Source organism: Cynocephalus volans, chromosome 1 (genome assembly GCF_027409185.1).
Source record: "Cynocephalus volans isolate mCynVol1 chromosome 1, mCynVol1.pri, whole genome shotgun sequence".
In the NCBI taxonomy this organism is placed as follows: Eukaryota; Metazoa; Chordata; class Mammalia; order Dermoptera; family Cynocephalidae; genus Cynocephalus; species Cynocephalus volans.
This window is the reverse complement of record NC_084460.1, coordinates 131,624,289-131,650,972: the sequence shown is the minus strand read 5'-3', so window position 1 is coordinate 131,650,972 and position 26,684 is coordinate 131,624,289. Positions and strand designations below refer to the sequence as shown.

General features: G+C 36.1%; 2 protein-coding genes across 7 annotated transcripts in view; one reads left to right on the top strand and one right to left on the bottom strand.

Annotated features, from left to right (window-relative positions):
• Window positions 1-12,808, top strand: part of GTPBP8 (GTP binding protein 8 (putative)) — a 15,468-nt gene extending 2,660 nt beyond the window's left edge. Inside the window, exons 3-6 of the mRNA XM_063093721.1 lie at window positions 1,127-1,257; window positions 2,265-2,364; window positions 4,279-4,397; window positions 7,522-12,808. Of these exons, the coding sequence (XP_062949791.1) occupies window positions 1,127-1,257; window positions 2,265-2,364; window positions 4,279-4,397; window positions 7,522-7,591 (420 nt within the window). The 3' untranslated portion in view covers window positions 7,592-12,808. The remainder of the gene's footprint in view (window positions 1-1,126; window positions 1,258-2,264; window positions 2,365-4,278; window positions 4,398-7,521) is intronic.
• Window positions 11,831-26,684, bottom strand: NEPRO (nucleolus and neural progenitor protein). Of its 6 annotated transcripts, XM_063093693.1 has the most exons (10): window positions 25,960-26,247; window positions 25,615-25,924; window positions 24,649-24,803; window positions 21,340-21,419; window positions 20,847-20,978; window positions 20,309-20,386; window positions 18,737-19,098; window positions 18,168-18,229; window positions 15,321-15,580; window positions 11,831-12,958 (listed from the first exon to the last, which is right to left on the bottom strand). In XM_063093693.1, exons 2-10 carry the CDS (start codon window positions 25,634-25,636, stop codon window positions 12,490-12,492), a joined length of 1,620 nt encoding a protein of 539 aa, XP_062949763.1. In that variant the 5' UTR covers window positions 25,637-25,924; window positions 25,960-26,247; the 3' UTR covers window positions 11,831-12,489. The 6 variants fall into 6 exon arrangements, with proteins under 6 accessions (XP_062949763.1, XP_062949739.1, XP_062949747.1 ...); XM_063093669.1 differs by lacking the exons at window positions 25,615-25,924; window positions 25,960-26,247 and adding an exon at window positions 26,543-26,684; XM_063093677.1 differs by lacking the exon at window positions 25,615-25,924 and having other exon boundaries at window positions 26,177-26,396.

Below are 26,684 nucleotides of genomic sequence, written 5' to 3'. Positions count from 1 at the left end.
AATATCTAAGATAACCTTTTCTCAAAGCTTACCCCCACTTCTCCTCACCTTATCTGTACATGGCAAAACCTAATCCTAGCTGCCCCTCGACCCTTCATTCTCCCGACCCTCGTTCTTTCATCAAGTTGGAACCCTTCCATGAAACTTCACTAGTCTTCTCTTGCTCCCCACTTCATGTAGTTGATTCTCTGGCTCCATCGCTAATGGTTCTTTCCATTCCTTAACTTTCCCATCCTTACTCCTGCCCTGCCTCACCTTCATATTGTGAGGACAGTGGAGGAAATGTATTTTTGATATTCCCAATCTATAATTCTAAAATCATTTTCTTATAGATAGATAAACTGACTGGGAACTTAATCACCATTTATAAAAATCTTTCCTCTGATACTATTTGTTCTAAGATCCAAACAATTGACTAACTTTGTAAATTGTCCATCTTAATCTTTCCTTTTCTACTTAATAAATGTCCTGTGGACACAAAACTATGAATAAACCACTTATTATCATTAGACCAATTTTAGTTGCACAAGTATTTTATAATCACAATATAGTGTTGTGCATGCTTTAAAAAAAAAAAGTTTAATAAAAGCACTAAAACCCAGCTAATAAAACATGCAAAACATCTTGATTTTAGAGAAGCAATAGTCTTGGTATAAGAAACTATCAGGCTTTGGGTCTAGGTTTTACAAAAACCCATATGACTGATTGTAAACATTTCAACCTATCAGTGCCATAATCCATTTCTCTTTAAAGGAGAGATAAATTATTCATCAGAGAATATTGACTAATCCAGTCATACAATTTAGAACAGGGTGACTTTTTCACCAAGAGTTAATGAAATAGAAAAGACTCCAAAAATATTTGCCTTATAATACGGGATCTAAATTTCTTCTTAGGTCATTCAGGTTTTTTTTAAAAAAAATGAATTGGAGGGAAGAAGTATGATTGAAGCTTATCTCCAGCCACATCCCTTCTTTCTTCTTTTCCTGTGTCACCATCAGCATAGCTAGGATTATATACTTAGGCTTTTAGTAAATATTTATTGATTGAATAGAAAACATTTCAAGTCATGAAATATATAAAGGACATTTTAAAACAGCTTTTATTTTTCCATTTACTTTATCAGGGGCACACAAAGAAAATGAATTTTTTCAAAGTTGGAAAATATTTTACATTGGTGGACATGCCAGGTTATGGCTATAGAGCACCTGAAGATTTTGTTGACATGGTCGAGACCTATCTAAAAGAACGAAGGAAGTAAGGAAAAATTTTTCTTATACTAATTATACGTTTAACCTAAAAGCACATTTTCATCAATAGAGTATTCTACACATGATGAACACTTCAGTTTTATCAAATGACTTATTTTAGAAGTCCCATTTTATTTTCATAATTTTGTACAATACAGTATTTAGGACCAAGGTATGTACTGCTTGCTTGGTTTCTTCCTGTAGGTTATCTTAATCTTAAATTCACGTATTTTCCTAAATTGAGACTAAAAAGAGTACTACAGCAGAGTTAGTTCATTAACTTTTTTTAAACTAAACTCTTAGCTGGTTAATTTTGAAAATGAAAAATATTGGTTAATGTGGTATTTACTAGATTTAAATAAACTTTAGTAAGTTCTCATCATTCTTAAAATATCTCAGACATCACATCCTATGAAAATGTTATTGTTTTATTTTGTTTCCATAGGTAGTAAAGTGATAGTTTTGTGTTTCAAGAGTTACACAATATACAGAAAAATAATGTTAAACTTTTGAAGTGTAAAAAAGTGTTTATAAGCATCTTTTGTTGTTATATCTTAAAATAGAAACCAAAATGAAATATTTACATAAGAAAATGCAATATATAATGTGTCCGTTTTCTGTTATTTGTTATTAAAGTAATATTTTAAAAGTTAAACATTTCTATAACATACTTAATTGGATTTGTGCCTCTTTCTCCCACTAGAGTTTAAGCTCTCAGAGGAAGGGACTCATTCATCTTTGTATCAAATTTCAGGCAGAGTGTGTTATGTTCAATAAATGCTTATTGAAATAAATTAATATTTAGCAAATTCAGTTATTGAAAGTAAACAGCATTGAGACCTACTGGACTGTAGGATGAACTTGGTGAATCAAACATTCCTTTTGCCTAAAGAAAGTTTTAAATTTTGAATTGATAACTATTCAAAAGAAAATTTCTTAGTATAGTATGGGTTGAGGGGAGAAAAGTAAGTGTATCTTACGTTGCTACTAATCTTCTTTTCTATGTTCTTATAGTTTAAAGAGAACATTTTTATTAGTAGATAGTGTTGTTGGAATTCAAAAAACAGACAGTATTGCCATAGAAATGTGTGAAGAGTTCGCATTGCCTTATGTGGTAAGTATTTCTTTTGAATCATGGTTGCAGTTAGAAATACCAGTTCTGTGTGCATATGTGCACATAGAAACACTTTTTAACGAATAAGCAGGTCTTGCCTCCTCAAAAGATTAAAGAGAATGCCTTTTGAATAATCTTTTCGATTATCAGCCATTAATGTTAGAATAAGTTCTGTGGCACTTTTATTCTCTTTTCCTTCTTTTAGCTTTAAGTTTTTAATAGTTAAAAGGGTTTTTTAAGCTGTTCATTTAATGTTCCTAAGTGCTTTTCTTTTTCCTGTGTTTTTTTTTTTTTAATGGCAATATAAACATTTTTCCAAAACATGTTAGTAGCTCTTTAACAGCAGCTTGGCAGATGGTACTTAATCAGAATGTAAATAAAACTGCAACCAAAAATTTGCTAAACTAATTTCGATTTAAAAATATAAAACATAGCAGGCTTTAGCTTACACAGGTAATCTTTTTATATTCTTAAAGAAAACAAAATTTCTTTTAAGAATATTTTACTAGTGTTCTTTCTGTTGTTTGACCTAGGATAGAATATAGATTATAGGTTGCTATCCACATTAATTTTTCTTTGTGAGACTTCCAGATAAAATAGCAGTGAAGAATCCAGTGACTATAATTTGGTTTCAAAAAAATTCAGAAAACCACTAAAATATAACAGTGGAGTTTAATGCAAATCAAACCATGCTACTAGTCAACACTTTTGTTGTATTCTTGGGGTTATGGATTTCTTGGGGTTTGCAAAAGTCCTATGAAGCATTAGAGATAACTTACAGTTATGAGGTGTCAAAGAATTGATACTTGACATAGTAAAAATGGCTAAATATTGCTAACTTGTTTTTTTTAAGTAAAAGTATTCCTGACTTGGTATCATAGGTACCAGTTTGCAAAATCATATATTTTCCTAGTTTTAACTGGAAGGAAATATTACTTTCTTCTTTGGAAAAGGAATTGGGATAGAGAAATTATATCTTCTTTTAAATATCAGCACATTTCTCTTTATGAGGAAAGACTCCCATTTGGGGGGATTCACAAGTCATAAAAAAATCACACTTTCTTCTTCTCACTCCTGCCATTAGCATTTTTTATGACTAAAAAGTTTGATTCCTGAGGAAATCTAATTTTATAGAAATTCCCCTGGAAAAGCTGATGGATCAAGGTTTTACTTTTTAGTTGATTATGTAATCATCCATGTAGTTGTCTTTGGACTAGTAAAATTCTAGACTCACTTGGAATATAACTATAATATATACAACTGACAAATAGCCCAATTTCTAATTTTTCCTTTAGAGTATTACATACAAGGGTGGGTACTCCAACAAGTTCATGGAAAATAGAATTAAAAGATAATATGAACCTTTTCATGAACTTTTTGAAATACCCTCATATAAGGCTGAACCATTTTGGAGATCAAAAATGATTTTAAGTTGGCAATTTTATTTGGAGCAACCTAATAATATTCATTTGTATGTTTTAGACCACAAGATACATTGTAATCATGAAACATTTAGCTTATGGCAATTGCAAATATGGCTCCAGGGTCCCTCTCACTGATCTTATATCCAAGATATTAGGCCCCGTATAGCTAAAGCACCATTAAACAGCAAACAAGTAGTGTACAAGGGTACTTAAAAAGTTCATGGAAAAGTGGAATTAAAAGATAATACAGTCCTCCCATGAAGTTTTGAAGATCCTTCATATACTTTATATGTTGTACATGTTAATTTAATCTTCACAGCAACTCTTTTATGGGGTATTGTTTTTATTTTATAGATGAGGAAACAGGTATAGAGAGATTCACAAATATGCATGGGTCACCTAGTTATTACTGAAAAATTGTAGCTAAAATGTGTAAAACCTATATATTAAATATTTTATTTCTAATGCTTAAAAATTTGTTTTCTTACAGATGGTATTAACAAAAATTGACAAACCTTCCAAGGGACATCTTTTAAAACAAGTGCTTCAGATTCAGAAATTTGTTAACACGCAAACACAAGGATGTTTTCCTCAGTTATTTCCTGTAAGGTAAGAGTTTATTTTTATAACCTTATGTACTAAAAACCTTTAATATTAAACCATTGTTTCTTAAATTGAGTTGTCATTTAAAAAATTATTGGTATTTGGGCCGGCCCCGTGGTTCACACAGGAGAGTGCAGCACTGGGAGCGCCAAGACCGTAGTTTTGGATCGTATATAGGGATGGTGGGTGCGCTCACTTGCAGAGCGTGGTGCAGACCACACCATGCCGATGCAATCCCTTACCGGTCAAAAAAAAAAATTATTGGCATTTGGAAGACTACACATTTAGCCATGATTTGTTGGTGCAATTCATTAGTACTTTGAATTTTTTTCCTCCATTCTTTCTTTCTTCTGCTGTTTCTTCTTAGATCTTTCCTTAAGGAACTTCATTCTCTTCCTGTCTCAGCCTAGATCAGCCCTAGACCACAGCAGAAGTGAAAATTTTTTACTTCTTAAAATCAGCTAAACAACAACCACAATAAAGATGCTATAGCCCTTTTTTAATTTCAAAGAAAAACAACTTATCTTTATGGTAGAAAGCTTATTCAGGCTGTGAGTAATAAAAGTTTTCCTTTAAAAAGACCATACAGAAAGAAGAAAATGTTTCATGTAAGTTTGAAGTAAACATTGGTAGCAGACAGAATGATTATTTCCTAAAATTTCTGAGATTATGATGTGGTTTAGTGGCAAAGCATGGGTTTGTACTTTCATTGTATACCCTAGGTACAGTAAGTAAGTGTACTTTGGCAGAGATTCAGTGCCATTCCTCTCTGATTTTCTTGATCATATTTCTTTATGGAAGGCATTGTGCTAGTTGCTATGAGAAAATAATGAAATCAGGTAACACTTTGTTGTGTATGAAACTGTCCCCTAAACAGTCATTTTAGGTTTTACCAATCTAGATCAGATTTAAATTGTAATTATTAACATGCCTATCAAAACCCCTCTTCCTTTACTCCTACAAAATACTCTGTTCCCTTGACTTACATTTGTATCCTATTCATTTGTCTTCGTCCCATATATACAATGGAAACTCCTAGGGGTGGGAATGAAATCCTAATTCTTCTTAGAGCCCTGAGGATTGTCATATAAAAACAGCTATTTCTTTTTATTGTTTAATAAGAAAGAAGTGAGATGTAAGCTCAAAAAAGCAACATAAACATAAGATGGGCAAATCATGGCTTACCAGCAGCATTTGTAGAAATAACATTCTAAGTTTAAGTTGACTATAAGTTGAGTTTGAATTAACAGTATAAAGTGTCTAGGGAAAAATGGGCTAGAATGTTTTCTTGGGCTACATTAATGGAATTATGGTGTTCAAAATACAGGAATGATCAAGCAGTAGTCCCACACTGCTATGCGCTATGTGCCACTAGACCAGTACAGTCAGATTGTGACTCCACATTAAGAACAACTAGAGCTATCTGAAACAGATGGTCTTGGGGAAGGTTATGCCACTAGATCATTCAAAATACATAACTGATCGTCACAGTACATATCCCTGTTTTACAGATAAGGTTATCAATTGGAGAAATTAAGTGAGTTACAGAGAGGTATTTGCTGAAATAGAAAAAACATGGACCTTAGGGTCAGACAGGCATGGTTTCGCATGGTTCTTCTACTTCCTTGCTGCTGGTTTTAAAGCAACTTATTTCATTTTCTTGAGTCTGTTTTCTCCCTGGTAAAAATATCATTATTAGAAGGATTAAGTAAAATGTAATGTGACTGATATACACTCATTAGGCACATAATGTTAGTTTCTTTCCTTGCCAAACCTCAGTCAGGATCAGGCCTATGATCCAGATTTTGAGATTCTCACTACCTTTCAGAGGCATTTAATTCTTTAGATATGCCAATATTCTCTGTTGCATGACCCTGGAATCACTGCAGCAGTCATACTCCCCATAGGTGACCAAGGCATTAAAGAAGGCCACACAGAACTCAGAATCTAAGAATTGAGACATGGGAACCTACTGGGCTTCAAGAACTTCAGTGTTAACTATAACACAGCAACCATGTATAGGACATTGGCAGGCTGTTCTCTTAGCTCTTAAAACCCAGTGCACAAAGTGGTGTTATATATGACTTCTTGCTTTTACTTGCATGACCAAGTGCAGGCCATCCCTCTAGAAGGGAGTTTGGCTTGTTCACAAAATAGTTATTACAAAGTTAGGTTTTATTTCCTTCTCTTCCTGTATGCATGTAGAAGAAAAGTGAAGTATGGGGTAGACATGTAGTCAGGTGAGGTTTGGCTGTTAAGCCTATCAGCAAATATCAGCAGAAGTTAAGTGCTAATCTTCATGTCTGAACTCTGCCCCAACAGCATAAAGTATAAATGGTGAAAGGCCCCTAGGATTGATGCTGGGAAGTATAGAAGAAATATACAAGCAGGCACAGTATAAATGCTTCCATAGTTCTCTCTGTAGTGAAATTCCAAGCAGATGAAAACTGACGGTAAGGACAGAAAATTATGAGTTGACAGAAATGATGCAAATGAGTTCGATGTGAACTATCCAACTTGTGTCTCTCCTTTAAACCATATACGTGTAATTTCAGTTATAACCCAAGAATCATTAGGTCCTGTTCTCAAGCAGGCAGCATTGGTCAAAAAGCCTAAAAATGCTGCACTTTATCAGGAAGGGAATTAGCAATACATCAGGAAATATTTTACCTGTATATAAAACCATTGACATGCATGTCTGAGAAACCATGTGTTCAATACTGACGGATGGATGGATGTAGAAAGACAAACAGATAGATAGATAAGACATAATAATGGTGATAGTAACTAAAAAAAAGAACTTGAAAATTATCAAGGTGATTGGATTTTTGTCACAAAAAGAACAAGCTAAAGAAATCAAGATTTATTCTGGGAAACAAAGCAAAATAGAAGACATAGTGAAATTTTTAGAATCATGAAGGAAATGGATCAAATAATATGGATCATCAGAATTTAGAATACTACAAGAAGAGGCTGGGTGGAAAGAGGAAAGGCAGAAGAGATTAAAAGACTTTCTACTTCACACATGTAATCATAAGAGTTTGTAAATAATTTTTTTAAGTTAGATTAATTCAGATCTGTTATTACCTCCGAGATAAGAAAAAAAAATATTTTTCTTTTCTTTTCACAGTTCTGTGACCTATTCTGGAATCCATCTGCTGAGATGTTTTATAGCAAATATAACAGGAAATCTTCACTAATGGCTCCAGTTTAGCCAAATATACAAAATTCTTTGTGCCAACTGGAGTTAATCACCTAGAAGAGTTTCAACATTGTTTTAAATATTGTGTATCTGTAAATTACAGGAGGATCACTTCAGCTTTAAAACCTGCATCTTCCCAAAGCAAGAATGAATTTGTGCCTGGGGAAAAAAAAGGTTTATAAGTGATTGAATTTTACTGTTCATTAGAACAGATACTAGCTGATTTTTCTATTCTAACAAACTGACGAGTATATAGAAGTCCATAAAATGAAAACTTAATCTACTATGTAGAGAAGCGTTTACCATATTATTTATTGGGCTTTTGTCTTTTAAAGAAAGTATGTGTATTGTTTTAAATATTAAAGTGGACTAGGTAAAAGGGGCTGCTTTTCTGTTAAGTGTTGATTGGTAAGTTGAAGGATAAGTGCTCCTTTGTTAGTCTATAATTAAGGTTTTTTCTTAAGTTCTTATTTGAATATTTAAAAAATTATTCTTGATAATATCTGTCAGTCCATCGTAGAAACACCAGTCATTTCAGGCTGGGATCATTCACTTGCAGGTGAACACAGGATTCAGAGTTCAAGTTCTAGTAATAATATTTATTATATCTTGGGCAAATTACTTGATTTCTCTGAACTTCATTTGTAACTGTAACCTCACAAGCTCTCAAGATTAAAATATTACATGAAGTAATATATGTGGGAAGAATGGCTGCATATTTTTAAAGCCAAACCAACCAAAGAACATATCAAAATTCATAGGAAGATCTATCACAGAAAACATCTTGTCATGGGGTAGGTAAAATTTTCTCTAACGAAAAGCAAAAAACAAAAGTAGCTTTAAGTGAGAAAACTAATTTGTAAAGGGTGAGAGAAAAAAGTTGGTGGGACAGTTTAGAATTGGTATATTTAAGGTTTAGACTGGAAAGATAAAGCCTTACTTTGAACTAAAGTTAATGGAAAAGATTTTTGTGAAGATGCCACTGACCTATTGACGTAAGTGGCTTAACTTTTCTAAGTGAGGATAAATATTAAAAGGTGATAGTTATAGTGCTGGGTAGAAAAACTAAGGCTATAAACCAACTTTGTGGCTTTTTTAGAAAATTCAATTCTGAATGTATTTTCAGTTGTTTTATAGTTGGTAGAATTGGTCTATTTTATTCAAACTAGCAATGTTTTAAGCCAAAAAAAAAGATTTTTTTTAAGATAGGCATTCCCTTAAGTAAAATGCATGGGTGATAAAAGAATTATCTTAGACATCATCTTTCTGCCAGTGTTATTTTACTGCTTGTCTTTCCTGAGGTTCTAAAAACAGAGCCTGAGACAAAAGCTTGCATGTGGTAGTTATTTGGGGAGTGATCCCAAGGAACAAAAGTGGTGAAATGAAATAGAAGGAAGGAAAGCCTATCAGTGATGCACTGAGTTGACCAAACCACAGGCACTAGTGCTTGCTTGAGGGACCTTGTGAGGAGCCTTATGAAATGTGCCTCTGAACTGGCTTTGAGGAGGGGATGGCCCCACACGGCTTCCAGGTCGTACATGCCCAAGTGCCAAGCAGTTCTTGCAGCTTGTCAGAAGCCCAAGGGCAGGAAGTAAGAGGTCCCAGAGCAGATTACAAGGTCCAGATGCACTTGAAACTGGTTACCACAGCAGTAAATGAAGTAAGAAGGCCAAGAGGGTTTGAAGTGACTCACAGGCCTTGTACACTGCTTTCATAAATGACCTGAGTGCCCTAATGCCACTAGAAGGGGAAAAAATTGGTGTTTACTATGATGACTCTGACAAGTTTCTAATCTCACCTTCTAGGTAACTAATGATTTGTATGTATATTTTAGATTTCATTTTTAAAAATTCAAAATATCTGAATTTAAGTTATATGGAACAATTAACTGATATAGAATTTTACATTCCTTATAAATACATAAATTATCATTTTGTGGATACATATGTTAAGCTTTTTACTATTTTCCCAGAACTATAAGGGGCAGGAGATGGGGAAAGGTGGAGATGAAGATATTTACTCTAAAGGAACATTAATGAAGAAGGAAAAAAATGATAGGTTGATAGTCCTATCCAGGCTTTATAGTTCTACCGCCGTATATGACTGAATCACTATGGGTTTTCTAATGGCGCGATGCCATGGACTGAATGTGCCCCCAAACTCACTGAAGCTTAAATTGTCCCCCCCACACACAAAGTTCCATTTGGAATTCTGGTTTCCACTGTGACAGTGTTGAGAGGGTGGGAAATCCTATTATGGTAGTTGAAAGGTAGGGCCTTGAAGAGGTGATTAAATTGATGGTTTAATGGTGGTTGTCGATGTGGTTCTGAGGGCTTTAAAAGGAGCACACATGAGAGTCTCAGCTCCGCCATTTTCTGCCTCATTGAGACCCCTGCATTGCTGTAAAGCCGTGAAGAAGACTCTCCAGACATGTTCCCTGGACTTGTGACTTCCCAGCCACAGAAATTGTGTGTAAGCAATAAATTTTGTTTTCTTACAAAGTACTCAGTTCCAAGTATTTTGTTATAAGCAGCAGAAACAGACTAATACAAGCATCATCTCCAAAGTTTCTTTCAACTATAAAAGTTTAATATTCATAAACAGAAGTGCCACTTCAGATGCAAAAACCTAAATGCAGGTAAACTGACTAGCTCAGTGGAATCATGCAAATAAAACAGAAGCAAGACTAGACCTTAAATCTCCTAATTCCCTGAATTTTTTTTTTAATCTTCTGAATCAGAAATTGAGACATGAAGTCTTATAAGAAAGAGGCTACTAAAAGGAAGGTTGTGCATAAATATAGACAACTTCCAGGAAATAAACCAAGCCCTATGGTAAACAATGTTCTACCAGTGTACCAAGTTATACTGGTAGGTGTATGATACCACACCAGTTCTCTCTTACTGATTTACCTTCATTTCCCAATATGTAAAGGGAATACATTGGCCATTCAGAAGTTGCTTATAACAGAATATCTAAAACTGGGTGATTTATAAAGAAATTTATTTCTTACAGTTTTTGAGGATGGGAAATCCAAGGTCAAGGGAGCACATCTGGTGAGGGTTTTCTTCCTGAGGGTGGATTCTCTTCAGACCCCCAGGGTAGCACATGGTATCACATGGCAAGAGGTCTGAGCATCTTAACATGCTCATTTGCTCTCTCTACAAAGCTACACATGCCGTTCCCATGGTAACCCATTTATCCATTCACTCATTAGTCCATGAATGGATTAACCCATTCATGAGAGAAGAGCCCTCATGAGCCAATCACCTCCCAAAGACCCCACCTTTCAAAAACCATAGCTGGATTTCCCACCCTCTTAATAACCGTTGCAGTGGGGATCAAGATTCAGTATGAGTTTTGGGGGGACATTCAAACTACAGCAGTGGTCATTTCTAGACTTGTCATTAATGAAATCTCCTTGGTATTGTCCGTGTTTTAGGGCACTAACTAGCCACTACCACCTGGTAGGAAGCCAGAAGGAATATACACAATGAAAAGTGACTAGGGATTAAGACTTTGAATTAAACCAGGATATTTAACAAAGTTTCAGGACAGAAGCTGAACCAGTGTTACTATTTAATTCTGGATTTGGGGCCACTTGTATCAAAATCACCAGATTTTCTTTAAAAATGTTGGCTTCTGGCCCATATTTATCAATGTCTGGGAAGGGGCTGAGAATCTGCATTTTAAAAAAAATCTACCAGGTAATGGACAAAAAGCCTAAAGTTTGAGAAACACTGGTATAAATAACAGAAAATGCAGAAAGCAAACAGGGAAAAGACAAGGCCAGACAAAGAATGGAAAGGAAATACAAAAAAATTGATAGGATGGCCGAGGAAAGGAAGGATACAGTATATTTAGGGTAGTATTTTCCTGTAAATCTGTATGTAACAACATAGAACTTAAGGCTACTACAGAAGCTTATTAACCTAATTCTAGTTCAGTTAGGATGTTTGAAAGATACTTTAAACTTCACATCGTTATTTGAAAATACATAAGATTTACCATCTCAGAGCAATTGTACAAGCAGTGTCCAAATATCAGATGATAGCATCAGTACCAAATTATAAATTCATGTATTAGCCTCATTCCTGTGTCTATTTTGTGTCTCCTACCCTAATTTTTTCATTTTACTTTCTTACCTACCTCTTTGTTGTCCATGTATAACCCACAAGCCATCTCATATCCTTTTTGGAAAAAAGTTTTATTTGTAATCAATCACTGGCACCCAAATAAATAAACACAAGTTACAAAAAATTAAAACCTTTTGAAGAATTGCAAAAGCATTTTAACATGCATTCCTTAGAGACAAGGTGAACAAATAAAGAGAAAGAATGCTTGTGACCAGTCCCCGGTAATACAATTAATGGCAAAACTTTTGAGTGCCTTTGATGATCAATTCTAATATATTAACAAGACAGCACAACTGTCAGACTCTACAAACATTGGTTTCAGAGGTGGACTTTTACAACAGAGCCAATAAGGCCAAAGTGACCTTTTAGGTGCTTCCTTGCTACTTCCCACTCTGACTCCCCATTTACCATAAGACACAGCGGTTTTTGCAGACTTAATTTGTCAGGTCTTAATTCCCTGGTAAATCATAAAGTTATTCAATTTTCAGGGACCTGCCAGCCTCAGTCAAGAAATTACATCTGCTGCTCAAGGGCAGGCTATGGCAGATTTTTCATCTTAATGCCTGGCACGTAGTTGAAGCCCCCCAAAAACTTGATTAAATGACACAAAGCTACTATGTTCACCGAATTGAAATGAACTTCTGTTCATTGTTGCACTAAAACAGTTCCTGCGTCCAGGTGGTAAGTTCAGCAGTTCCACTTAAAATAGCAGAATGTAGAACCAGCTTGTTAAGCCCTTAAAATTCTCACATATGAACACCTAAACTCCCACTAAAACAAAAATATCATCAATCTCATCTGTTTCCTTAATGATTCCTGATGTACTGTGTTTGTTTATTTGAATCATTGTCCTTGAATCAGTTTCATTTTCATTGCTTCCTGTAAGATTTTTATGAATCTGTTTCTCCTTAGTTTGTATGACAGGACTTGAAATTCTGCTACTCAAGAATTTCTTACTGTTGGAGTAGAGATCAGTTCTATGAACTGTACAGTGTGAGAGTCTCCACTTAGCACTGGTATCTGTAGCACTCTTCTGAGACCCTTGAGGGAACTGCTGAATTTCCTTTAAAAGAGTCGACTGCAACTTTCTCTGTGGTTTCCTTTGTCTCAGTAAAAATTTATTCTGTGATCTTCTTTGTCTCAGATGATGCTTTGAAGTTTTGATTCCTGAGCCACGAAGAAGGCAGTTGCAAATAGATGTTTTTATGCACTCCAGTTTCTTTGGCAATCTTTAAAGAACAGTGAGAGGAAAAATCTGAGCTTGTTAAGATGTAGAAAAACATTCTCAAGCACTTTTGTTTCCTTTCTACCAACTTCCAAAAGAAGTATACAATTTATCTATAAGTCCTACAGCTGTGTACAATCCCAGAATGATAATAAAAAATAAGGAAATACAGGTTTCAACCCAAATCTATTTTCAGAGCACAACTTCCCTCTGATTGAGGTTGTAGGCAGGTGTGTCCCCACTTTGCTCTCAAAGTAACTCCTACAACTGCCTAGCAAGGCACCTGAAGAGTGAGATACCTCTACACTCTCTTGCCAGAGCTTTTCCTTCATACCTCCTAATCTGTACATAATGTAACAGGAGTGGAACTGGGGAAACCAGAAATGAAAATCTCTGCCAATTATTTATATATATATCATATCTGAATGAGCAACTTCACATTAGCAGGAAATGAACAAGGAAAAGGGAAGAAAAGTGAAGAGGGCATTTAGAAAAGAAAGAAGACAGGGCTTCTGACATAGACACTCTGAGATCCTTGAACTACACTAACTGTGATTCATATGATGTCATCTTCAAGTTTGGAAATTTAGAACTGAAACAGCTGATCATTTAAGATGTTTTGCTTCTGGAAAGGATACACTGCCACAAGTTTCATCAGTGCCTGTCTGAACTGCCTCACTGTGATAGTCATATTTTAAAAGATTAACATGGTCTGTTCTCCCTACCCTACCATCCTCCCCTTTCCCTTTTTAAACAAATATAGAACTTTGAAGAAGCCCATTATAATGAAGTAATTTATGATGTGTTTCCAAACCATTTTCTCGTCTTACTATAAGCAGTGACTTAAGTAGGGAGAAGGTGGGTGTACCTCCAAGTTGAAACAGAAACAAAATGAATGAAAACAGTAATCAGAGGACCTGAATTGAGTTCTAGATCTCCAGTTCTAATATTCTGAGCAAAATCATCCATTTCCTCATCTATAAAATGGGAATGATACCGACTATCTCACAGAGTTATTGTGGACATTAAGTTAGTTGTAAAGTATACTACAAATATAATGTATTACTGAAATAGCAAAATAGGACAGTATGAAAAAGCACTGTATTTGGAGGGATGCAGAATAATGGTCCTACCAGTAAACACCAGTTTGTTACCCTTCTTATTAACTTTCAGCCATTACCATCTCTGCCACATCTACCCCTGACTTTTAAACAGAACACCACCCTCCATCTCAGGCTGAGTTTCCAACCCTAAAATAGATTCCTTTTAGATTGCTACAGGCCTTTAGGGATCCCCAATGTATAAAGCCCTCAAGCAATTCATCCCTTAGGACTACTCAACAACTTCTGCCATGGCTTTTAACCACAACTTTTTACAAAATCATCATTGTATACCAATTTTTTTTTCTAAAACAGCAATATCTTTTCCTAATTTTTAAAAGGAAGTTTAAGAGATTTTCAACAGTTAAAGTGCTTCATCCACAGGAACCACTATAAAGCCCTGAAGAGATCTATACCTATAGATAAGAAATTATGGTGCATGAACAGAATATTTCTTGGAGGACACATTAAAAAATAGGTCAGAGTGATAGCCTTTATGATGCTTCATAAAGATCTTTATACCCATTTGTGTTTGAAATTGTTACCACCTGCGTCTTATTTTTTTCAATAGAAATATAAAACCCTGACCTGTCTAATGTCTAAATTCATGTAATGCTTCATGCAGTACTGGCTCACAAGCAAAGATGTCCATCATTAAAGAGTTCTAGGAGTGTAAGAATCACAGGAAAAGGAAGAAGTCAAGTTAGTACATGAAGAGCCTTGATCCTATGAACAGTAAACCCAACCCTGACCCCAGCAGTCTGGTGTGGACCTTGCAGGAGGCAGGCATCTTCTGCTTCTGCTTTCACACCCTTATCCTGCTGAGCTGAAGCTGTCTGCATAGGGCCCACCTCTGCCACTAGAGCATGAGCTCTCTGAGGACTAAGTGTTCTCAAGCAATTGTATTACCACGCTTAGCACGCTAGACATTCTTAATGCTTTCTGAATGAACAGATGAGAATGACGACGAGTATGAATAAGTCAGTCCAATTAACCTAAGTTTATTTTCTTCCTCCCAATGATACAGCTTTGCTCATATAACAAAAACAGCAACTGAAATTGCAATTTGAGTAGATCCCACTTGTAGGCCCCCTAGGGCTGCTGGACATCCCATTTTAAAGAAAAGGTGAGGGTACTTCAAAAGTTCATAGAAAAATAAAATTAAAAGATAATACGAGTCTTTCCATGAACTTTTTGAAGTATCATCATACACTTTTGCCCTAAATGATGACAGAAAAAATAATATAATTTTTGTAATACACCTACCTATTACCTTGAGCTTCGACATGTTTAAGTCGGTTACTTTTAAGAAGTTTGTTACCCAGAAAGGTGGCTTGAGCCTTGAGTCTTTTGCTCCTGCACCATATAATTGCCATTTGAATTTCTTCAGAAAGCTGTACAAAAGTCTCAGCCTCTCGGAATCTTTGCACAAAACTTTTGGCATGAGGAGTTCCTATCACTTTCTGAGAAGAACGTTTGGTTGTCTTTAGTTTGGACTGAGAACATTTAAACTCAAAGCTGGTCTCCTGAAATGTGAAAAGGTGAGGAAAATATATTGAGTGTGTTACTCGTAAATATAAACCAGGGAAAGCTGGTTCACTATCAAAATTTTAGAATAATCAGTCTTTTAAAAGGAGGAAAGCTTTTTTGACTCACTGAGCTTTCCTTTGGTCTTAAAAATCTTAATTTTTTATCTACTGTTCCTAACACAAGTTTTTTTGTTTTTTTTCTCACTGTACTGACAGGTCCCATCTGTAGTTGAATTAGATTGACACAGGAAACTTAATATAAATATTCTAACACACATATCTATTTAACATACACATGAAAATAAAACTCCACATGATTAAATATTGGTCAAAGCCTAATGGGGAGGTTGGAGGAGGGAATACTGACAGGCCCTTCTCTACATCACTGTTATACCTCAAACTTGTTTTTCACTTATTTCCACACCCGAATAACCCTCCTCAATGATGAGTCATTAATGTTACTGAAAACACTTAAGGACAGGAAGAATTGGAGCCTTGTAAAGCACCCAGCAGAGAAGGCCCATAAATCAGATAATGATTGCTGAACATATGTTAAAAATGCTTAAGCGAGCATCATTTCCAACTCCACTTCAATCATCCTCTGACAAGGCACCTTTATTTCTTGAACCCCTTCAGTATCAAGTCAAGTTTGTATTTCACTAACTTTTACTATTTCTTTACAAAAATATGCTACCAGGTCTACCTCTGTCCTTCATTCAAAGGTTACCTTCTTCCAAATTTCTCACACTCAAGAGGAATTTTAAAAAAAGAAGCAGAGGGCCGAGCCCGTGGCGCACTCGGTAGAGTGCTGCGCTGGGAGCGCAGCGACGCTCCTGCCGCGGGTTCGGATCCTATATAGGAATGACCAGTGCGCTCACTGGCTGAGTGCCGGTCATGACAAAACGACAAAAAAAAAAAAAAAAAAAAGAAGCAGAAAATATAAAAGTTCAGGCCCATCAATAGTTTTTGTTTGTTGATCGAAAAAAGTTTGCCCTAAACGCAAGTATTAGTGCTAATTGCTAAAAATATGGTAGTGATTAGTCTTAAATATGAAAGATGCTGACCAACCAGCTTCAAAATCAGCTAGACAGGTAGACAGACTACAAAAAGGGTCACAAAGCTCCGTAATTATCCTTGAGACACAGAGTTGAAAAACTAATTGAGAGACTGGTATAATGGTAAAGAACAGAGACTATAAAACCAAACTGCCTGCATTCAAATCCCAGCTCTGCTACTTATATGCTGTGTGGTCTGGGCAAGTTTCTTGGCCTTTCCATGCTTCGATTTCCTCATCTGATACATGAAAGCAGTAATAAAACCAACTACCTCACAGGGCTTTTGTGAGAATTACATTAATTATAGTAACACATTAATTACATTAGTGTATATAAAGCATTTAGAATGCTTGGCACAGAAAGTACAGTCGGTCCTCTGTATCTATGAGTTCTGCATCTGTGGACTCAATCAACTGCAAATAGAAAATATTTGGGGAAAAAAATGGAGAGATCGGTCTGTACTGAACATGTACAGACTTTTTTCCTTGTAATTATTCCGTACATAATATAATAACTATTTACAAGTCATTTACATTGTATAAGGTACTATAAGTAATCTAGAGATGATTTAAAGTATATGAGAGTTTGTGCACAGGTTATATGCAAACACCATGTAGTTTTTATACAAGGGACTTGAGGATCCACAAACTCTGGTATCTGTGGTGATCCAATCCACCATGGATACTGAGGAATGACTATATTAGCTACTATTACTTCCTTCCTGAACTCATGAACTGACAGAATATCAATGCAAGCTCAAGTCCTTGTAAAAGTTCAAGAAAGTACTCTGACTTATTATAAATGACTAAGAATTCTTAAATAGAACGGAAGAAACAAACCCATGAAGGAAACCAGAAGACATTTGCAAAGACAAAGGGTAAGAGTCAAGAAAGTACTGAGTAAAAGAGGGTGACACTGACCTACTTATCTATTGTTAGGTCCAGAACAAACAGAATTTACAGACACTAACTAATAAGAGTATCATGTTAAAGCTTGAACTTCAACAAGAAAGGAATAGAAGCCTCATTGCAAATGAGATGAGAATGATGACAAAAATGACAGTAGCTAATAACACCTAACACCAATTAAATGGATACCATATTCCAGACTCTGCTGGATACTTTACATACAAAACTATCACAACCCTAGGAAGTACATTATAATGAAATAGAGGTATGGAGAGGTCAGGAAACTTACAGGGTCACACAGCTAGTACAAACCAAAACTAGGATTCAAACCACCTGACGGCTGCTGTACAATCCGTACTTATGATGGATCTTATGGTCACTTAAAATTCTAGAGGAACTCCTACTAAGACATTTCTGAAGGCACTGTACTAACTGAATCAACTGAGTGTGTTAAAAAATCCCCTGCCTCTATTCATTTAGAGGCACACACTGAGAACAAAGAAGGTACTAATCTTAGAGCTGGGGATAAAAAGAAGTAAGATTCAATCCCTGCCCTTGGTAAATAGCATCATCTACAAATTAACCAAAATCATAAGCTGTATTAAATTAAACCAGACAAACCTGAGTAGCTTTGTGTTTCAGCTGTTCACAGAAAACCCTCACATCAAATTCTGATGACTTTTCTGTGGAGGTGGAAAAATCAGATACAAAAACTTAGACATATTATTTCTTTTTTTTCACCAGTAAGGGGATCGCAACCCTCGGCACAGTGTCCTCTGCACCACACTCAGCCAGTGTGCACACCGGCCATCCCTATACAGGATGGGAACCCGCAGCCTCAGCGCTAGCAGCGCTGCACTCTCCCGAGTGAGCCATAGGGCCGGCCCTAGACATATTATTTCAAATTTACAACAAATTCTTAAGTGCGTAACATTTCTTGCCAAATTACTATAAAAGAAATAGACAATAAAGCAAGCAAAGAACTATGAAGCAACAACAGAAACAAACAACTTTAAGTGCTTAAGCTTAGAAAACACAGGTATTACCATACCTCTCTAATCAATATGGATTAAAATTAAGAAGGGAGACATTGAAGATCTTTCTACATAATGCATAATTCCATTATACTTTCAAGAGTTTTTCATTTTGTTTCTTTTTATTAGAGTATGTTCTATATCAAGGCAAATTACCTTTGAAGACTTTCTTATTCTTTACAGGCTGTCCAAGATCCACATTATTCTGTATATTGATCTTCATATGTTTAGATTTTTTGGAAATTCCAAGTGAGGTTTCTTCACTGGACCTTGGTGATTGCTCTTTTGTTAAAAACAGTTTATTTAGCAATTTAGTTACACCTTTAGCTGCAAAAGCTGCAGGCATTTTTTTCTTAAAGACTTCAAAATAGGGCTGTCCTAGAAATTCAGCAATATCAGAAGGAAAGGCAAAATCTTTGAAGTAAGGCATTGGTTGAATCCTAGAAACCTCTCGAAGCAATCCAAGCAGTGGCTCATACAAAGAAATCAACCTTTTTAAAACATCTTTATAGAGGACCCTAGAGAAAGAAACAAGAACTCATAAATTAGCCAGTAATTACAATTTGCAAATTACTTAATAAACTACAAGATTCAAAGCTGAAAATATGTGGCTGTCAAGCTCTGCCACTATAGGTAAAAAAACATTATAGCCAGTATTTACAAACAGCCAGATTAATTCAACCCAAACAGAAAAACCCAAGTACAAAATGTTACTCAAAAACAAAGTACTACATGGAGATATATGTCAAAGGAAGCAAGTGATTTTATCTAGATGGTGAGATTTTAGGCAAATTTTAGGTTCTCCATATATTGTCTATACTTCTTGAATTTCTTAAAATAAGCATATATTCTTGTGGCAATCAGCAAAAAATAAAGCTATTTTAATTACAGAAGAAAATAACAAAAGTTTAACATTTAAAAATAATATGATTAGTAAATCTCTATAACTCTATTGTTACCTTTGATTAAGAATAAGCAGAATAAAAAGCAAGATGATCTGAAATAGTATTCAAGATACCCAAGTTAAGACATCAAAGCAAGGTTTTCAATCTCCAAAGGCAGAAAGAATTTTCTACATTTTCATTTTATTTTATTTTTTAAGTTTTCTTACATTCAAATTATAGTTAATTGCTTGAAATGGCCCAAAACAGGTCTTCTTACAAATCTGGGCAGATTCAGAGTCTAATTATCCATCAAATCAGTTTCACATATTTGAGATATGCAAGAAAATGTCTCTTTAGTTTAAAAGGATTACCACAACTAAACATGCCTCAAAAAGCACTGGTGTTTTGGATGAAAGAAAAGAGTTTAGAGCACATAAGGAAGACCAAAAATGGTATTTTGCGTTGCCATTAAAAATTAGAAACCAAGTGACAGAAAGAATCAAGTGATCTAGCCAGCCTGGAATACCATCATTTTAAATGGCCCACTGCAATATGATTTTTATTTTTTATTATTCCAGTTCGTAGTCCTAGGACTTCATTTGTTTAGTTATCTAGTGTTGGGTTGATCTCATGACTTCAGATATGAAGCTTATTCCTTTGACATAACCGTCAGCACTTAAGATTCCCAATCTACCACGCAAATAAATTCTAATCAAATGAAGAAAGGAAACTCCTGCACCTACAGTTTACCATGGGGAAACAAACATGAAAACTAGTAATAAGAAACGTAGGCTGAGGTAGAGAGATGAAAAAGAAATGAAAGATTTCAAAGGCATGTACATACCATAACCTGCTCACCAGCCCAACCATCACAAGGTTTAAAATAATAAACTCTTGTAAACCCAGATGTTTCACAGTCAAGCTGGAGAATCAATTTAAGGTAGGAAAACAAAACCAAAGTAATATAGGTTTTGTAAGTTACAATTACGAAGAAGAAATAGATTGGAAGTAAAAAGAATCTTATTGAAGGTATTAAAGACTTAAAACATGTCCTATTTAAGTCATGGAAACTTAAAAAATATCGTAATATATATACTTCGATAGAACTCCCATGATTAAATTTAGTTTCCAAGGTTCAGTTACTAAGATTAAGAATTTCTAGCTGTCAATGCTCTAAGGATAACACAAGCTAGATGGAGACACGCAGTCTCTAGTAATGGTTATACCAGGCAATTCCTGGGAAAACACGCTCAAGAAGCAAAATTTTAAGAATTCCTACAGGTTATAACTCCTACAGAGCCTTAGCTTTCAAAGAGAAATACTGTCAAATATGTCCAAACAATTCCAATTCAGAAGAAAGTATCTCAGAGATTCAAGGATACAGAAATGTCTTGCAACAGCAGTCCAACAGGCGGAGTAACAACTTGCAGGCTCCCAAAACCTTCATCAATACCAGCTCCACCACTGGTTGGCTGGGGACGGCACATGCTCTGGTAGTTACAGGTTGATTTTCCCTTGACAAAAATAAATAAGTAGGTTACTTTCATTTTTAAATACAAGCATTTCTATAGCACTTTTCAAATGAAAACTTGCTTTAGGCTCAATTTGAGGTAGTTATGCTCAATAACCACCCACTGATGTTTCAACATAGCCTACCCTGACCCAGATTTCGATGTCACGCTAGTCCCTCCCACAGACCAACAGAGGGAAAATTTATTACCACAAACACCAGGTGCCCCTTATTAAAACAAAATTTGTACAGCTGAGGTATAGTAGGTTATATTAAAACACCAAACATGGAAAAGTCCAAAAGGAGATCACAAGGAGACATCGAGTTTCCAGCCCATCACATCACAAGGCAACTGGACCACTTACTTGGAAGAAAACAACTCAGAAAGGTCTTGAATTGAACCCTCCAAATCCATGTTTTTCAAACGTTTTAAACATTGTTCAACCTGAAAGAGGAAGAGCAGCTCAAATTCCTTTGTATATAATGCAGACACGGTCACTGATACAACCAGGAAAGCAAAGAGATCCACATTTTCAAAGTATGGAAATAGTCTAAGTACCACAGAATATCTTCTTTTTTAAGGGCAAAGAAATCTGAAGCCCAAAGCAATTCCTTCTGTTTACAAATTTGTAATTTATCCAGCCAAACAAATTTTCTCAAATCAGTAATGACTAAGAAATTACTATATGCCAAAATGTGCTTAATGTTATAAAGGAGACCAAAACAAGTATAAGATTATTTTCAAGATTATAATTTTGCTGAGGCAGCGTGATTTATAACAGTGAAACTATTAAGGCAAGATAGTAAATTATTAACTACTAAATTTCAACACTCTGTAAGCACCACAGAGATAAAGAAAGTGATTGATTTAGTCACTGAACAAATCTATATGAACACCTACGACATACAAGGCATACCGGAAGATAAAATGGTATATAAAACACTTTCCAATCCCTAGTTGCTAAAAATCTAGTAGTAAAAATAAGACATATAAAATATTTAATTAGATACTAAAATAAAAATAGATATAGCCTATTCAAAATTACAATCCTCTCAGCACTAGTCCCTTCCCTATTTTTCTCCATAACACTTTTCCCCACCTGACATACCACTGATTCACTGATGGCCTCTCTCTCCCAACTATAATGTAAGCTCCACAAAGTCAGAATATTTTGTACATTTTGTTCACCACTGTAAACCTGTTCTTAGAATACTGTTCAGTAGTTACTCAATAGTTTTTATTTTAAAAAAATAAAAAGTTAAGAGCCATGCATTGTACACATCTTTATATCCTTCATAGTCTAGATGCAGTCCCATGCATAACCTGTGTGTGGTATTTCATGAGTACTACACACAAACAGCATGCACGGGACTGTATCCAGACTTTAAAGAACATAAAGATCTGGATGAGAACTGGCAACAACAATATCTTGCTAGAGCTACATATATACTACCAAAAAATCAAATTGAAGTTATGGATTCCATCTTAGCACAGTTTTCAGAACAATGGAGGCAATAATCCTTAAATTCTCTGAGGTCAGCTCCTATCTTTTTCAATATTTAAGTCTGGACACCAACCTTTGAGGGAGGTACTGACAACTCAATATGGTAAGGCACTTGGAAAACACAGTGAATTATGGTTCCAAAAAAACCCACAAACACTTGCGAACTTAACAAGGAAGAGAGAAGACATAGAGAAGCATAAGTAGAGTCTTCATATACTCAAAGAATTATCACAGAAGAAAATGAAGACTAACTTTGTGCTTCATTTGGGGGAACGTTAGAAAAAGGCTAATTCTAGTACCTAGCTTTTGAAGGCAGAAAAAAAATTTTTTTTAAGTATATTTCTGCATAAACTGTGAAATGTTAAGGGATATAAAGCAGTAGTAGTAGTGGCAATAGCAGTTGCAGCACCAAGAGCAGCATGAGACGTGTTCCGTATCTATGTGATCACAGGGAACATAAAGCATATACACCAAAAACTGTACCACGTTACAAACTGTATCAACTGCTGTAAGAGAAGTACGAAGAGGAGGCCCAAACAGCCAAGAATCAAAAAAAAAAAAAAAAAAAAGAATTCAACTTCACTAATAATCAGAAAAATTCAACTTAAAATAGAATTATCATAGTATATACTCATGTTACACCTTGGAAATAAAAAGATTATTACTGCCAGGAAAGCTTAAAATGGAACTTAAAGGATGAGAAGACCTTTAACAAGCACACATGGAGGGGCTGGGTAAACATACATGCCCAGGTGAGCAAGAACTCAGAAAAAGGTAAAAACACATGAGCATGTAGAGTTGAGTTCAGGTTGGCTAAAATATAAGATATCTGAAGGCAGAGAAAAGCTGGAGCTAAGAAGACTGAAGAGGCCATATCATAGAGGATCTTCAGGACACAATGGAGAGACATTAAAAATCAAAGTTGTGTTTCAGAATGATTAACCTGGTTTTGGCATACAGAATATGCCAGAGTGTAGGAAAGATTGGAGGAGGAAACATCAGTTAGGACAGTAAGACAACTAAAAGTTGACAAGGTCTAAGAAAAGAAAATGGCAGCTAGAACTGAAGAAAGGACCAGATGCAGAGAAAGTTTTGGTTTATCAGTTGCCTGGATGGGAAAACTACGGAGACAGAGAAGGAACAGAGACAACACAACACCAAATTTTTGACTGGTGGATTATCCACAGCCTGGAAACCAGAAAGAAAAATTAATTCAATATGAGTTAACAAGTTTGTTTTTGTAATAAAAGACTCAAGAGATAAAAACTACCCCAGGAAAAAAAACACAAAATAAAAACTTAGGGAAAAACCATGTTCCCAGATCTTTCTTTGATAAAGAAATCATCCTTTTTGCCTTAAGTAATGGGAGTAAAAAAAATTAATCAGAAAGCATGAGTCTGTAAGATTAGAGACTATATGTCTTTTTCACTCCAGTACTAACCACAGTGACTGATACACAGAAAGTTTTAGAAAATACTTGCAAGGTGGCTCATCACACAAGTAGTGCACTGGACTTCTAAAAAGTACATGCAGAATTAATAAAGTGAATGAATGAACGAGCATATAAGGAATACAGCTTAAGAAGCTCTACTCTGTGATGTAATCCCTGAGCTGGAGGGCCCAATTCTGTCTTAAGCTCCAAAAATTACAAGAAATCACTTTATAAACACAGGCCCCATGCTCTAACCAACTACATGAGACCACTTTATACCACAACTTGCTACATACTCATTTACTTTAACATACTTTCAATTAGATTATGTATCCCACAATAAGTAAACGACAACTTTGTTCTTTTCATGATTTTAGAATTTTGATTATGCTCAGGACACTGTATCTTAATGTCCAACACTTTGTCTTGATCAAATCATTTTATCATTGAACTGGACACTGTTATCACAGACTGCATACAATGAAATAAATTTTTACTTACCTACTACTAACAGGACTGGGAAAGAATTTATCTAAACATACTTTCAAACAAAAATTATTTTTTTGAAATGTTTTCAGGAAAAAAAAAAAAAGAAAGCTAAGTGTACTGTGGAGCTGTAGACCTATAAATCCAAAGTAATTTATGGAGAGTTCTGTAAACAAAATAGTAAGTAGCAGTGTGATCTAATCTTCATCAAGTAAACAGGTTGGTCCTCAAACACAGGACTTCCTCCTCACCTGTTTGAGGGCTAAATGAGGTTTGTGGCGGCCCATTCTGTTGTGATTGCTGTAAAGGACTGTGCATAATACATCTGCTTCTGCATCTAAGGTTTGGCTCTTCAGCGACAGTGTAACAAGATGGCATTCTTTAATTACAGCTGCAATGCAAAGGTCTAAAGCAGAGACATTTAATAAGACTTAGTTTGTTTTTCTACATTAAGTATATCATAGAAAAATACACTAAAAGGAAGCATCATTCCTTATTTGTTTTAAAGGGATCAAGAACAAATTACAGTAATCAGTCTCAACTGTAAGAAAATAAGGAGTCCAGGTACATGAGAAGCTGGAAAATAGTGACAGATGATATAAAGTCCAGGAAATCCTTAAGAGAACATCTATTAAACAAGAATGTACATCTTTACATCACACTTTATCATGACTTTAATAATCTTTCATGAGTACGGTGCATTTAGTGTACACTTACACCTTACGTACTTTGAAGGTGGGGCACACATTCTATACTTCTCTAAATCCTCCATTTCCTATGCCTATAAGCAAGACAGAATGAATAAATTCAGTCTTCAAACTCAAAGGTACTGTATTTGGATTCCACTTTAAGATAGGTAAGAATATATTTGTTAAAAAGGAACCACCATGGCAACCATGGTAATCCACCACGGAAATTATATTATTTGGTGAGTACCTGACTGCACACAGGGTGCTCAGCAGATGTTTCCAAATCTGAAAAGCTGTTAAATATGAGATGTAGTTAATGTGTTATTTATGGCTCTAAGGGTAGCACTAGCACTCTAGGTACAAGTATCATAAAAGCTGATTTCTACATAACATGGAAAATTTTCTTACTGTCCTAACTATCTGGAGACAGAATGGGGCTGCCTTGGGGATGGGGGAGTTGGTGAATGTCCATTGCCTAATTGGAAGCCTATTAAAGCATTTTTGAATAGAGAAAGAGAGAAAAATAACCTGTAAACTGTGTAGGATGCATCAATGGGAAGACAGATGTGATGATTTGATAGTTTACAAGTATTTAATATTAATAATAGCTAGCAATTGAATGTGTATTTTACCATGCCAGGCTGGGTTCCAAATGCTTTTTCTATACCAACTCCTTTATCCCCCCCAAAAAGCCCCTATGAAGCAGGTACCATTTTAATAGCCATTTGAAAGCGAGCTCACTGAGTCACAGAAAGGTTAAATAACTTCCCCAAGCTCCAGCAAAAGGAAGAGCTATGATTCAAAACCAGACAATCTCACTCCTTGGCCAAGCTCCTACCTACTATGCCCTACTGCCTAATTGCAATCTCCTACCTACTATGCCCTACTGCCTAATTGCAGCAATTCTACCCATCAATCGTTGGTAAAACACTTTAGTTTAGACAAATTTCATCGTTAGATCCTCCCAACGCCCCAGTGAGGGGTAGGGAGAACTAGCCCAGTTTTACAGATAAGAAGCAGAGATCCAGAAAGACTGCGATTTAAGTCCAGAGTGGTTAGGGGACGCCTCAGCAAGAGTCGGGACACGGACTGGAGGGTAAACAGGGCTCCTGGTGGCCCGAGCGAGCACAGGTTCCCAGGCAGGCAGCACTTTTCCCCGGAGCTAGCTGCATCTGCCTCCCTCCGTTCGTTGGCTCGGGGCTGGGCCTTCGTCCTTCATCGCTCCAGCCAGGCCTTGCGTGGGCAGTGGGTTCCGTGAAGGGCTGCGAAGCCAGGGACCCTGGCAACTTATTCAGCAAACTCCCCAGCCGGCCCCTCTCGGCCCGTCGCACCCCGCACCCCGCGCCCCTTCCCAGCGTCCCGCGGGCTCAGGAAGTCCCGCCTCCGCGCACGTGCGCCGGCCGGCGGGGCGGCCTCCTCCGGAAATGTCTGCCCACTCGCCGGGCGCCTCACTCACCCAGGGCTGCTCCCGGCTCCTGCACTGTCACTGCGCTGCGGCTCCCGGCTTTGGGGATTCTCACGCGGTTCCACGGCTCCGGGCCCGGAGGCACCGCAGCCATCCTGCGAGGCGGGAGACGACCTGGGGAAGGCGGAGCTGG

Excerpts from the sequence above, each read along its gene's own strand:
- NEPRO (XM_063093669.1), bottom strand. The coding sequence starts at position 26,645 with ATGGCTGCGGTGCCTCCGGGCCCGGAGCCGTGGAACCGCGTGAGAATC. Across the intron at positions 20,979-21,339 it reads TCTGAGTTGTTTTCTTCCAA|GGAAAATCAACCTGTAACTA; the intron begins GTAAGTGGTCCA and ends ATTTTTGTCAAG. Across the intron at positions 15,581-18,167 it reads TGAAACACAAAGCTACTCAG|GAGACCAGCTTTGAGTTTAA; the intron begins GTTTGTCTGGTT and ends TTCACATTTCAG.